Below are 14,753 nucleotides of genomic sequence, written 5' to 3' on the forward strand. Positions count from 1 at the left end.
ATCTTCCTTGCAATGGGATTTTATATGGTAGAAATATCCACTTTGAACAAATGGCTGAGGTCAAGATCTGCTCTTCATCCTTTGAATACTACTAAACTGGGCAGATTTTATATAAATCAGATTTGCTATAAATCAGTGTGCACATAATGGTGCACAAAAATCTAGTCACCTTCAATAGGCAGCTAAATAATGGCTAACTGAGACTTGAATGGCCCCAAGTGCTGCACAGCAGCTGCATGAACTCAATGGGCAGCACTGAATGATGTCCAAAAGCAAAGCACAGGAAAACTTCCTATTTTATTATGGGGACAATGTCATCAAAGCACCATACTGCTTTTGCTACCTCATCTGAGCAAGCACACAAATAAGGGAACAAATTTCACGCAGCTTCCCCCAAAACCCCTGAAAAATACCAACACATCCTTGACAGTAAACTAATGGTTTTTAGACTTGCATTTCTGGCACTATCTGGTGTCATTTCCCAGTCCCATATGTTTTCCAAACTCCCTTTACCCCATGGCAGCTGTGTAAAACTGAAAATTTACCCATGTTCACGGAATATTTTCTTTATGACTGAAAACATGGAAGTTCTTAAAATAAAATCTAGATTCCCTGTCCCAATGATTCTTCACATATCTTGTAAAAATAGAATAATTTGTAGTTCCATTAAGGCTGGCTTCTTTCACTGTCTGCAGCAATGACTTTTGTATGGCAAGAGATTTATTTATTGAGAATATCTTAAAAAATGCAGGGATGAGTCAGTCTAATTCTTCATCTCATTTTCCCCAAGCAGGTTTTGGAGCTTCTAATTACTGGGAAAGGTTAGCCCTGCCTGTGAAATATGAGGATATGTCATCTCCTTCTCTGGTGGCACTAAACAGGAACTTTAGGACATACTTGCTTTCAGGCTAATTATGAATGTTCCTTTTCACATTCAGGCATAATTTGATCATCAAAGTTCCTGCTTCCATGAAGAAGTTCAGCATTCTCATGTTATACAATAAAAAAATTGAGCACACAGACGAATTAGGTAAGGCACTGCTTCAGCAGACTTACTGAGTGGTTTCCCAGTACTAAGATCACTTCCAGAGTCCCAGAATTAATATTTCTAAATGTAAGAAATATGCCTACTTCACTTCCTTGAAATGCTATAGGCATAAAAGATACTGCTCAAAATAACTGATATTTGATTTGGCAGCTCCTGCCAGGCACTGCACTTCCGAGACCAGTCATACATGTTCTAAATTTACCCCCTGATATTTTTTGTGAGATGCTGATTAAATTATGGAAAAGATTTTTCTTTATTACTGTGTTCTCTTTCCTCTCTTTATGAAGTGTACAAAAGGAACAGAAGCACTATTAGCATGAATCAGCCAGCGGCTTTGGATGTGTAGTTCCCATAAGCTCAGAGAGAGTTTCAGGGAAATACATGTGAGGGGAAATTGGGAGCCTTTCCTAGATCTTGCAGCAAAAAAAAAATCTGCAGTTTCATTGTCTTAATGACGATGGCATCCTGGCCTCTCCCACCAGGTGTCACTGCGAAGTCACACAAGAGGATCTGTTGGTGATCACACAAAACGCAGACAAAAATGAAGATTAATAAGGCATAGGAGTCATCTCTGAAAAAGAGGCTTTTTTCCCCTCCTCCTCCTGGTTCCTAGCCAAAAGGGAAACACAGAACAGCACTGTGTGTTAAGCTCAACAAAGCAGAGCATCAGCTTTAAAGGATGACTGTGTAAAGCTCATACTACTCTGGAGATTTAAATGTGTCTTGTGGGAGTTGGGGCTGGGGCTTGGATGCCAGGAGTGGTTCCCTCTTGATGTCTGAGGATGAGGAGGTGTGCAGATGAGACATCCCAACCATGGTGTCAGGACAAAGTCTGGAATGGAGATTCTCAATTTGAGAATATCTTGAGATTTAAAGACTTCCGAATTTAGAGACTACCTCTGATCCTCTGACAGTGGCACGAGATAAGAGAGTAACTCACATGCAATTCTTACTTTTTAAACTCACTCCTTACTTTTTAGCTCACATGCTATTCCTAGCAAAGTCCCTAATAGCCACAGGTATGTCCCACATGGCAAGATGCAAAATTGTTCCTTTGTTCTCCTTGTTTCTACTGTAATATCTGAGGACACGTGCAGCAAACTCCTCATGTCACCCTTTATGCATGCCATAGGACCATCTATAGGTGAAAATCCTTCCTTCCCCTCCCAGCAGTGACAGAAGCACACACCACTGTGTCACATCCTTGATTTCCAAGCATGCACTTAGAGCACAACACCAGAAGTTATCCAGCTTTATCTGTGAACACAGTTTGCTCAAGAAGACCACACCAGGACTTTCTAGCAGTGCAGCCCAGAGCAGGTCCCTGTCCTGCTGCAGGGACCCTGACTTACCCTGCTGGGCTGCTCCTGGTCCAGCAGCAACATGCCAGGATGGAGGGAAGTCCTCCTGTCCCATTCCCCAGGATTCAGCACCACATAATCCCAAAATCAACAAATTTCCAAACTGCAGCACAGGGACATCTCAACCTTCTTTTGTCACTTAACAGAATCATGGGGGTGACCTCCACCAGAGTGCCTTGCTGCCACCCTTCCTCACAACAGCTGAACAGACTTTCCAAGTGCTTGGTAGCAAATTAAGACACTTTAATTACACCATGACAGAATTAACTTCTGTGGAAGAGTGCTCTAAAAAAAGCATATAAATGAAATTAATTTTACCTGCAATTTACTTTTTAAATGCACGTTATTTTTAAGATATTACTACTTATATACAGAACATATAAATACTCTTCTCTTATTGCTTTGGAAGTCCTTTTTGCTACGCCAGCACTTGCTTTAAAATTATCTCTAAGACTTATCATTGCTAAAATATATTCTCAAACCAACAATGATCATACAGCAAACTGAAATAAAAACCACTCTTTGCTGCTGCTATGCATTTAAATGTGTAGCTGATTTCAGTGGCAGAACTTTAAACTCTGTTTTATAGGATATCACTCGATTTTAGTACAAGCATTTATCAGGCACAACTCTGAAATGTTAAGTTAGACTATGAAAACATTGTCAATGCTTATTTTAGTAATAAACCCCATGCTTAATCTATGCTTTCATGTTACAGTAATCTATGTATCAATCTATAACCTTCCAGCTAAATGCACTAAGTAGATTAAGCTCTGATTGATTTGAAATGTTTTTCACTATATTATCAAAAGTCTACAGATCAGCATAAATACCTCGAAGAAATTTTTTCTCCTTTGGCAGATTTACAAAAGCAGAGCTTAACTTGAATTGCAATGAACTCCTGAATTTTTCTGGGGCAAAAAGCCTGTCAAATTTACTCTCGATCTGCCTTGCTTGTGGACTCAGGGAAAACCTGTGATTAATAGTGCAGCACATCTATTGTGTCGTGACAAGAGTGATGACATTGTGAAGACAAGTGTCCCCCGGGGTGTGCCGTGCATGTGGGGTGTCAGGAGTCACCCCAAAGGGTGGCACTGCTGGGGTGCCATCTGCAGAACCCGCTGTGCAAACAGCTCTCACAGAGGGGAGGGGGGATTGCTGCTAGTGTGCTCTTGCTATGTAGATAAAACTCGTTAAAACTCATCTTCCTCAAATAGAAAACACCGAGTTTTATTTTCTGTGCTGCATTTAGGCAAAGTGAGAAGCAGGTTGTGAGGTGTCACAGAAACCCAGCGGGCACCACGAGGAGGCTCATGATGCCAGGGGTCACAGAACTTCAGCAACAAAAAGAGCATGGAAGGGAAGAGGAGTGTGCTGAACTCTCTGTGATCCTGATTCTCGCAGCTCCTCTGCAGACTGTCTGCTGGAGCTGGCTGCACAGATGGAGGGAGATTTCTGCATATGCTCAGCTCTCATCCTGGTAGCTCGCTGAGGCGGCAGCAGTGCAAACAAACACGGGCCTGAGCATCCCACCCAGCTCGGCTGGGAGGTGGGGAAGGAACAGCTACAAACCACAGCAGGAATGGGTGAAGAACAAAAGTGGTCTTGAGGTGGCACAGTTCAGTCTTTGCCAAATTTTCAAGCGTTTCCAGTCAGGTAAGTCTGGATTTAAGATGTGGTCCAAGTTTATCCCACTGAAGAGGTGGCATCCAAGAAAAGGAAAGACTTTGGAAAAACAAAGGTGGTGATGTGTTGGCAGAGTATCCCAAGTTAAAGCTCACTGGCAACCATAACTCGATTCTCTTGGATCCCACTGGGGAGGTGTCTCTCATTTCTCAGTTGTCCTTATCCATTTATCCCCATGGAATATCCAGCTTCTTCTGGATCCTGCTCCATCCATCCATCCATGCTGGTGTCTGAGCACTGCAGACCGAAAACCACCATGGCCCCACAGCTTGTTCAAGCACAAGTCCTCAGTCCCAACACTAGTTCCAGGTTTCCCTCCATGAGGATTGTACAAGTGAAGACAAGAGAAGGAGCTCAGCTCACACAGCTCAGCTCTGGATTTGATTTGGGTTTCCCATTAGTTGGGACCATTTAAATCAGGTTTTCCTGTGGGACGTTCTACACCTTACTTTTGAAAAAAGAGAATTATTTAGTTCAATATAAACTGTATTAGGACATAAAGTGACATTTCCAAATCCTAATTTCTTTCGAACATAACCCCAGTGAACAACAAGTTCAACAGTCCTAATCTGCCTCATGCCTCCTCACAGGTTACAGAACCTGGCTTGGCATAACCAGACTGTACTAGATCACACATTCATTTCTTACCCTATCACATTAACATAAAGTTAACAAGAAAATTCATTATAGAGGGCAAACCTGAAAGTCAATGTCAGCCAAGAAATTGCCTGAGCAATCCTGTAATTGAATAAAAATAGGTGTCAGCAAAACAAGTGTCATCCTGAGCTTGCTGGTGTGCTCTGAGTTCATGGGCTTGACAAACTCCTCTCAGTGTGGTGCTGTGTGTGAGACTCTGCAAGGAGACCTGATGTACTAAATGATGTTTATCAGACAAATATGGGTAGTAGTAGTAGGCACATTTGACCTCCAGAGTCAAACAGCCTGTCCACAACTTCACCAGCAAATTAATGATTAAAGTGGAGGAAAATTAGCATTTTGTAACTCCTTAGCCACTTCTCTGGTTACAAAGTGCTTGCACAGCACAAGGAGGACATTTGCAAATATGCTGTATTACAGTAGAAACACGTATTTAAATATGAAAAATAATAAACCCCTATCAGATTTTTCCACTGATGTGTTTGATGAGTTTGCACACTGATTTATGGGATCAGCATCTTTAGGAGGGGCAAACAAACTAATTTATTTTAATTCCCTCATTTCTGAGTCTAAGGGCCCCCACCTAGCTGTGATACAGACCAATTTAAGTAGTGACACCTATTTTTACACCAATTAACTGTTAATGGCATTTTGTAACCTAGTCTGTTATATTAAGCCTCAAGAGAATTGGGAGAAGCCAACAGGACATGGTTCATAGATAGATCTGGAAACTTTCTCTCTGTAGAAGTAAGAAAGCCTTGGGCCTATGCTGGGATCTGTAGGAGAAAGTGTGACTTTAGAGGGAAGTTGTGTCACAGGAAAGAGACACTGCCAGGTCCAAAAGCCAGGATCCCCGTGAGAAGGAACTGCTGGCAGCAGGATTAGTGAGCAGCAGAGAGAGGGATGCATGATACATACCTGTTATACATGTACAAACACATATGCATATATATCATGTGTGTTTTTTAAAATTTTTATTCTGATATATTAGTTTAAAAGCCTACAATGCCCAAAAGAACTGGGGGTGGTGAGGATCCTCTCCTAAGCTAACGAGCAGTTGAGATCACTTTTCAAGCAGCTGCTCACAGACACCGAAATGCCATTTGCCAGCTGAAAGGATCAAAGAAAACAGTGCTCCAGAGATGACCCTCCACCCTGTCAGGCCCATTTTCACAGGAAAGAAGCCAATTACTGGGGTCTGCTTTTAGAAATTTTTTTAGGTGTCAAGGTCTGGGCAGCTTCCAAGGCCCACCTAGCTCTGTGGAAAACAGCTAATCAAGTAAAATTGTTTCCTCGCTTTCTCCTTTAAGATAGAACCCCTTTCCCTCCCCACTTCTGTCCTTTTCTGCCAGTGATTTGAAAACAGGCATGTCCATGAGTGATTGAAGGTGCCATTAAATAATGAAGCACTTCTGTTCATTAAAGCCCAGTGATTTATTACCTTTGGACTAAGGGAAAGAAAACAGCCTGAAAACAGAATTCTTACACCATTTCACATCATTTCCAGTCCAGCATATCAGGCAACTGTTAGAATAGCAGGTTTTCAGCTCTGTGATCCAGAAATGCACTGCTGGATGTCTAATCCCAGCAAGGCCTGTGATTCTAGAGTGTAACTTAAACTCATAACTAACTGCTGGCCTAAATGTTGTGTCCTACCTTCATACAGCCAGTCGCTGAGGCCATTGAAAATAACACCTTCCTTTCCTGTGGAGACCACTCGGATGGCTTGTTTCCCCACATGGGCACAGTAATAGATGTTATTCTCAAAGATAAATATCTGATTTGAAGGGAAAAAAAAAAAAAAAAGAAAAAAGAGAACAGCATTAAGCAGTGGCTCCAGCATAAAATGTTGCATTTTGCTTTTACAATAATTGGCAGTAGAAAATCACATATCACAGTTTTATGGCATCTTTTGTAAAAAAAAAAAGGATTTCCACAGCTTGCTTCCAGTGCCATCAGCTAAGCGAAAGATGCTAATTTACAACAAACTGAAGCCTTGGTGCTTTGATATAAGCTTTATTTCTCTCACTCCTGTCTTCATTTCAGAAACTGAATGGTTCAGTTAGAGGGCATGAGATAAAGAGTTCCATTGCTTAGGTTTTGAGAGTTGTTAGAGCTATTGCTGTGAAATACTTCTGTGAATCAGGCTCTTTATTCATGTGTTTAAATGCTGATCAGGAAGTTATTTAGCCAGCCAATAATAAAAATATTGTTCCATGGCATCAGTCTTTATCATGTGCTTAAGTTGCTCTGTGTTCCTCTGTCATCGATAGCACAATTCCTGTTCCCTCACCCCAAAGTGAAACACATCTTGCTGTAAGTGTGATAGTAAAAGGGTTTTAAAATCATGGGGATTTGGGGGTTAGAAGGAAAATTAAGCTTAGTAGGCCCTGGGAAAATACCCTGGGAAAGTGTAGACCTTGTACTTGCTAGAACTGCACCTGTGTAGCTAGTATATGAAAAATTATATAATTGTTGGATGTGATGATTGTTTAGTAATTAAATATAATTACTGTTTAATCATAAGAATAATAATGAGAAACTGTGGTCAGGGGCTTGAGAAAGATCACGAGAAACTCATGCTTGAATAAAGTCAATGTATGCAATAGAATATAAGTTTAGTAATTAATACGTAAGTTATATAACGATAGAATATAAAATACGTTCAGCTTAAGTATGTAAGTTATATAAGGATAGAATATAAAACACGTTCAGCTCAAAAACCATGTCAGAGTCAGATTTGGGTCTGGACCCCTGATTCCCAGAGCTCTCAATAAAAGCACCTGCATATAATCATATCCTGTGGTTATGTGTGTTCCTGAACGCTGACAAGTAGAGCGACAGAATCACAGAATCACTTGGTTGTAAAACACCCTTGAAGTCTTTAGGGTTCCTTCCAACCCAAACCATTCTATGATTCTAAAAGCACTGAGTTAACCCAGCACTGCCAGGCCCATCACTAAAGCACATTCCCCACTGCCACATCTACACATCTTTTAAATACCCCCAGAGGTGGTGACTCCACCACTGCCACGGGCAGCCTGTTCCAGTGCTTGACAACCCTTTCTGTGAAGGAATTGCTCCTAGAATCCATCCTAAACCTCCCTGGCACAACTTGAGGCCATTTTCTCTTGTCTCACCATTTGCTCCTTGGGAAAAGAGACGGATCTCCCTTTGCTACACCCTCCTTTCAGGTAATTGTGGAGAGTGACGAGGTCCCCTGATGCCTCATGTTTTAGCTTTTATATTTTTTAGATTCTGTACTGCTTCAGTCTGAGCATTGTATTAGGGAATGGTAAACTCTCCTCACAGAGCAGGAAGACAAAACAATTCCTTCTTTAGTAGGGGACCAAGGACAAATGATCCAAATTTCAGGCCCTGGAGCAGAAACAATGTGAGCTGAAGAGAGAAAAACAAGCAGGATGGCATTGGATATTGACTAATTGAAGGTAGATACGCTTTTGAGAATATAGAGGAGTTAAAAGTAGAATTTTTAGGAAAACTTGCTTTTTTTTAGTTTTGATTAGTGTGTAGTGTAAGACCTTTGGTTAGGTGGCTGCGTGGGTGAGGGGAAGGCTTGATTGAGGTAGGCTTAAGGGTGGAGGGGGCTGGAACTTTTTGTAAATAGAAGGGTAGAAAAATTTACGATTTTTTTGGTTTTTGTTTTTTTTTAGAGTTTTTTTTTTTTGAGAAAGTGAAAGAAATAGTAGTAATTTTGTTAGCAGTATTTTGCAGAGAAGGAGAAGAGTGGTGGGGGGGCTGTAAGGTGTTTAGTTATTTGTGGCAGCTGGAGCTTGGGCAGAGAGCTATATGCTTTATATCTATGCTTTAGAATGCTTTAGAATGCTTTAGAAGGTTTTCATTTTAAAATTTATGGTTTTTTTCCTTTCTTATTTTCTTTTATAGTAGTATAGTAGTAGTAGCTTAATAAAGTCTTTTCCCTTATTATTAAACTTAAACCTACTTTTACTCTATTCTCAATCACATTTCACAATATTCAATTAAAAAATTACATTTTCATAAAAGCACTAACATTGTGCCAATATCAAACCATAACATTTTTGCTCCCCATCCCTATCTTTAACAGACTCTTAAACCCTATTAAAACTGAAAAGATGTACTGAACAGGGAATCAGTAAGCTATTTAGACTGAAATGTAAACTGTTAACAAAATTTAGTAGACATTCATAGATGGGTTTTCTACACTGGAAGATATTGGAATAAATGTTATGTATTTTTACCATGATACTAGAAAGCAATTTCTCACATTATGAAAAGAGAGAATTGGGAAAAATATTTGCTTTCATCTTCTGTTTCACATTCTATTACAGTATATACTTGACCAAAAGATGAGCTGGAAAGATGTTAGAAGAAAGTATAGATCTTAATTTAATTCTGGCAGGAGTTATAGGAGGTTTGCCTAAAGGTAAAAATTATTACTGAAACTGTAGCTTGCTCTTCTTCCTTTTAAACTAGGAAGAGCTGCATTCGATGAATAGATTTGGAAAGTAAAAAATACATTGTGGAAGATATTACATTCTCTTTCCTACCTTGAATTTTAGTAAACAGAGCAGCCAGATAAGGTATTCCAAGTAAAGAATTTTATGTATTAGCTAATCTGCATATGGGGAGGTTGTTGAAGTTTAAATGTGCATAAAAATTGTGAAGACTTAGCAGAATAAGATACTCAGGGTTCAAATAAATCCAAATCTCTGTGTCTGAGTACTAAATGTGCTAAGGGGTGCTTGGGTAAGAGCTCTTCTATGACAGGCACACAATCAAGTGGATTTATTCAAGTGATGCAACCCTTCCCTTGCCCACATTCTTCCAGCAAAATAAGGTTTGCAATATTTTGTACTATATTCAATGTTTTATGAGTTTACAGGAAAAATAAAGAAGGTGGATTGACAACCTGTTCCCACTCTTCCCTTTTTAAAGTATTGCAATGTTTCCATCTTCACTGTTTGATTTTTCAAAGCTTCATTGCACTCATCAGGCTGTGTGAGGTATCTGGTAGCTGCAGTGGAAAAATAATAAAGTGCTCTGACTTCAAACTGCCTCTCATATAATTCAGAGCCAAACTGCAGCACCTCATGGAGATTTGAAAATTATCCTCCTAACTACAGTGCCTTATACCCTAAAAATGTCAACCATAATCAAGATAAAAGATAATTGAAGCAGCACAAGGAAGATTTCTGTGTAATGTATCTTATAAATTAAGAAAAAGCTTTTGGACTTCTGTTATTCATCAAGAAAGAAATGTCTTTGGATTACCTCACATCTCATGGTAGAAACAGATTTGAAGTTGTTGTGAAATCCCTGTGTAAGAATTGTTACTGTTTTGGTTTCATGGCATCAGAGCAGTGCTTTCTATCAAATGATCAATCCTGTCAGCTAATTAGAGGATAAGAAATTTCAGTAAAGAAAAATAGTAAAAATATGTACAGACATCACTTTTACATAACTTTATGCCAGCTTTGCATAGCACTCCTAGAAAAATTTAAAATGATGACAGAAGGGATCAAGTTCACTTTTATGCCTTTCTGTACAGGAGATAAAGAGCAGAGTCCAAATTTCTGGTGTCTTTTCTTTTGGTGTGCATATTTGAGCAAGACTTTAACCCACACATTCTTTTAATACATGTGCCTTAAAATCCAATACTGAACACAACTACTGGCATGGAAAACCAAGCTGTGCTAAGCCAGAAAGATCCCTGTGCTGAATACCATGTCCTTTTCATCATGACACATTCAGCACAGAGGAAAGAGAAAATATTCTGAAAGAGGTAAGAAGAATGGAAACATCCATACATAGGCTGAAGAAAAAGAAATTGCTAACGCTACAGAAAAAACCAAGCAAGATAATAAGTTCTACAAGATGATGGACAGACACAGAATAAAAAGAAAAATGTATTTTCACCATTTTATTTCTCAAAAACAACAGGCAAACCAATGAAACCTAAATTTTTTTCCTAATGAAATCAGAATTAACATATGGAACTTCCTGCCATTGGTTCTAGCAGAAGACCTCTCTTTCTGCTGGATGTTTTAACAGATGCCCTCAAGATTAAACACTTAACAAAAATAACTGCAACATCTGAGGGGATTAAGATAAAGTTTGGGGTTTTTCAAATGCATTCACTTAATCCCAGGATAATAAAAATCAATGGATTTTGTTCTTGGTTTTGTGGGGCTCAGTATGTGACTTTCAGCTGTAACCCCTTTAGCCTCAGGTATCAGCACACCACTAACTCCTGTGGTCTGGCAAGAAATCTCTGCCTGTTTGCAACTGGTGTTAGAATTGAAAACCCCAAACCATCTGACATCCTTGCACCACACAACTGAAATCGCAGAAAAAAAATTATGAGGCTGATTGGATCACAAGCCTGAGACAGGAAGAAAAGTCAAAGCTTAAGTATCCAGTAAGATAAATTTATACAGTAGGGCAAATATTTGATCTAACAACAAATTGAACTTAATTCACTTCAAACATGCAAGAGCCTTAATGACACTGATTGAGTTAAGGATTTATTTAAAATGCTTTTGCAACTGCTAAGGGATTCTAAAATAATACTCTCCACCAAACTGACCCAGAGTGGCATTCAGCAATTATGCTGCATTAATTAAAATATTGTTACTTTTAAACTGATCTTTTCAGGAATATAATGAAAATCACCTCCTTAAGACTTAAAAAGTCACAGTGACCAACTATTTTGAGTAGTGAACACCTCCATTTACAGTTGGTCAACCTACCTTCCTTTCAGCCAAAGAGCTGTGTGAAATTCCTACTTTTCCATAGATAAAAAGAGAATTTATGTGCACTAATCTGCATTTTTACTGCTCCTGTTTATTTTCCAGCTGTAGAGTGGCATTCCAAGTACCCCAAAATTTCTAACGTATAACTTGACAACGGAATGACCTGCATCACTCAAATTTCTCATAAAGTTAATGCCTGGATGCTTTTTACTTTAAGTTATTAGCACATTAGAAGTGTAAATGTTTCCTACACCTTAAAGGCAGCTTTCCACACTGCAAAGTGAGCCCACAGGATTTGTCTGTGAGAGAACAGATAACATGGAAAGGTTGGCACTGTGGCATGGAGAATTTGATAAAGAACTGGCCTTCATGTACAGCCAGGCACAAATCTTTCCTTGACACTGTGCTGGGTTTGGCTGGGCTAGAGTTAATTTTCTTCACAGTGGCTGTGTTTTGGATTTGTGCTGAGCACAGTGTTGATAATGCAGAGATATTTTTGTTATTGCTGAGCAGGGCTTACACGGAATTTTCTGTTTTTTGTGCTGCTGTCGAGGAGGCTGGGGGTTCCTGGGAAGATGGGAGGAGACACAGCCAGGACAGGGGACCCAAACTGACCCAAGGGTTATCCCAGACCACACAGCACCATGATCAATTTATAAAGTGGGGGAAGGAGAAGGAAGAGGGGAAATTTTGGAGTGATGGCGTTTGTTTTCCCAAGTCACAGGTACATCTGAGAGGGCCCTGCTCTTCTGGAGGTGGCTGAACACTGCCCAGCCATGGGAAACAGGGAATTAATTCCTGGTTTTGCTTTGCTTGTGTGCACAGCTTTTGCTTTCCCTATTAAACTGCCTTTATCTCCACCCACAAGGGCTCTGGGTTTTACTCTTCTGGTTCTACTCTTCTTATTCCACTGGAGCAATCAGCTGTGTGGGGCTTGGCTGCTGGCTGGGGTTAAACCACAAAACCCTTTAAATTCAAAATCAGTTCAATCTTCCTTTGAGGCCTAAAAAGACCAGGCACACAAAGGAAGACACAGTGAGTGGGGAAATAAACATATAAACATACTATTCTCTCTTCATCCAACATGATGTATTTCATTGTTTCCTGTTTTTAACTTTAAACCTTTATTTTTTTCTCTTTTTGCTCTTTTGTTGGAAGAGCAGTTTACATGAAAACATATTCTGAATAATAATAAAAAAGAAACAGAATAATTTAAAGACTTTTTGCACCTCTCAGAAACACTTGTATTTATTTTGCAGAATCAGTAAACAAAAAATCTATGAAAAGTTACTGACCTGCCACTGGTTAAAGCTGAGCCCATCAGGGACACTGCTAGTGCATCTGTGAAAATGTATTTATAAAAGGGTGAAAATGCTGGGTTTGTATCCATGTGAGAAGAGTGACAAAATGTGAAACAGCCTTGCAGACACCATGGTCAGTGGAGGAGTAGGAAGAGAAGGTGTATTTATTTTAATTTCTCACTCTCACAGTTCTGTTACAATTAATAGCAAATTATCAAACTGATTTCCCCAAATGGAGTCTGTTTTGTCCCAATGGCAACTGGCAAGGATCCCCCTGTCCTTAGTTCCACCCATGAGATTTTCATAGCATTTTCTCCCCCAGGCCCACTGGGAAGGGGGACTAATGGGCAACCCACCACAATAATCCCACAAGAGGATTTGAAGTCCCTTTAATCAAGGACTTTTTAAAAAACTTTTCAGCACAAGACACTTCTTCAGAACAGTCTGACTCCTGTTCATTTTCTTTTGGGTTTCAGTGATAGGAATGTTTTGTGCTGAACTGTATATTAACTATCTCCATATTTATCTGCTGTTATTCATCACATTGACCAGAAAGCCTCCGGAAAATACACAGATTAATCTTACCAATATGTTCAGGAAGTGGAAAAGTATTATGTCTTTATTTATATGCTAAGTAGCTGGCTGAGGTCTGGAACAGAGCCACAGCTTGTAAATGTGGTTTGGAAGTGTCAGATCATGGACACAAATAGATCATGATCAAACCCTTCCTGGAAACACACATACATCTCTCCACCATTTCTAGTGCTCTAATTCCATCCAAATATTTTGGAGATATCCCTTCTTAAGCTGGTTTTTTTTTTTTTTTTACGCTGCCATATGAAACATGGAAGCTGAGGACTGTGAAAATGGAAAGCTGCAAAGAGAGAGATTCCCTGCTGTTTGTTTGAATTAAAACCTGGCTGTACCACCCAGAATTAGCCTGGGCCTGTCCTCATCCATGTAACATATTGAAGCAGTAACAATAATTGTGTTTTCCGTTTGTGGTACCAAGGAAGTGTTATAACCATTGTGCCAGAAAGGTCTTGGCATTTTGCAGTGACTGCTCTTAACATCAACTCCAGTAGAAAAATGTGTGATCAATTCAAAATCAGTTCTAAAGCTTGCTGCTGATTGATTATGCACTATTTAATGAATACTCTGCCAATTTCTTCTTTTGACCCTCATAAAATGCAAACTTTGATGTTCAAATAGCTGTCATTAATGTATTCTGTCATTAGTGTTTTTCCTAATGCATATGATGTGATTACACCAGCTCTTATCAGTTCTTCAGAAAGGGCAATAAAACCATAAACTGCTCCTCACCAGTGAGTTTGCATAATAAGATCTAGTATTTTAATTAGGCTTTTCTTCTTGCCATTTAAATAGCAGGTGATAAAAAAGATACAAGACAAAAAACTTAAAAATATTTTCATTCTCTCCTTCAGTTGGTTCATGTTCATAATTTAGGAAAGAGACAGATAACAATTGTGATGAAGGACTGAGATAAAGAATTTTTAAATAAACTTTTTTTCTTCCCAAAATGACAATGTCATTATTAAGACCAGTGATTACAATTAAACTTGTCCACACAATCAGAGCATTGCAGAGAATCACATCTTAATAAATAATTGACAGAAAAGGCTACAGTTGTAGTTTTTCATACCAGGATTTGTCTTTGTTTTAATTCAAAGTAAGAAGCTAACTCCTTAAGACATGAAGGATTTAGAAAACCCAGCAGTTTCTGAAGGTATGCCACAAACAGATAAAGCTTAGCTTAATTCAAATTTACCTTGCCCAGACATAGGCAAAGGTAATGTTTACACCAAGGGGAGGACTACATCTGCTTAAAATAATTCTGCAGTGGAGCTTTCTGGAAAGACAAGCTGAAAAAACCCCAGAGGACTACTGCAGCCAGAGAATACAGAAGTGAAGATTGATGCTTGTA

General features: G+C 39.3%; 1 protein-coding gene across 5 annotated transcripts in view; it reads right to left on the reverse strand.

Annotated features, from left to right (window-relative positions):
* DPP6 (dipeptidyl peptidase like 6) overlaps positions 1 to 14,753 on the reverse strand; it is a 546,530-nt gene that overhangs the window by 73,445 nt on the left and 458,332 nt on the right. For all 5 annotated transcript variants that reach the window (XM_031503790.2, XM_031503789.2, XM_021543891.3 and 2 more), the window contains exon 8: positions 6,409 to 6,529. In XM_031503790.2, coding sequence (XP_031359650.1) covers positions 6,409 to 6,529 — 121 coding nt within the window. The remainder of the gene's footprint in view (positions 1 to 6,408; positions 6,530 to 14,753) is intronic.

This window comes from Lonchura striata, chromosome 1, assembly GCF_046129695.1.
Source record: "Lonchura striata isolate bLonStr1 chromosome 1, bLonStr1.mat, whole genome shotgun sequence".
Lineage (NCBI taxonomy): Eukaryota > Metazoa > Chordata > Aves > Passeriformes > Estrildidae > Lonchura > Lonchura striata.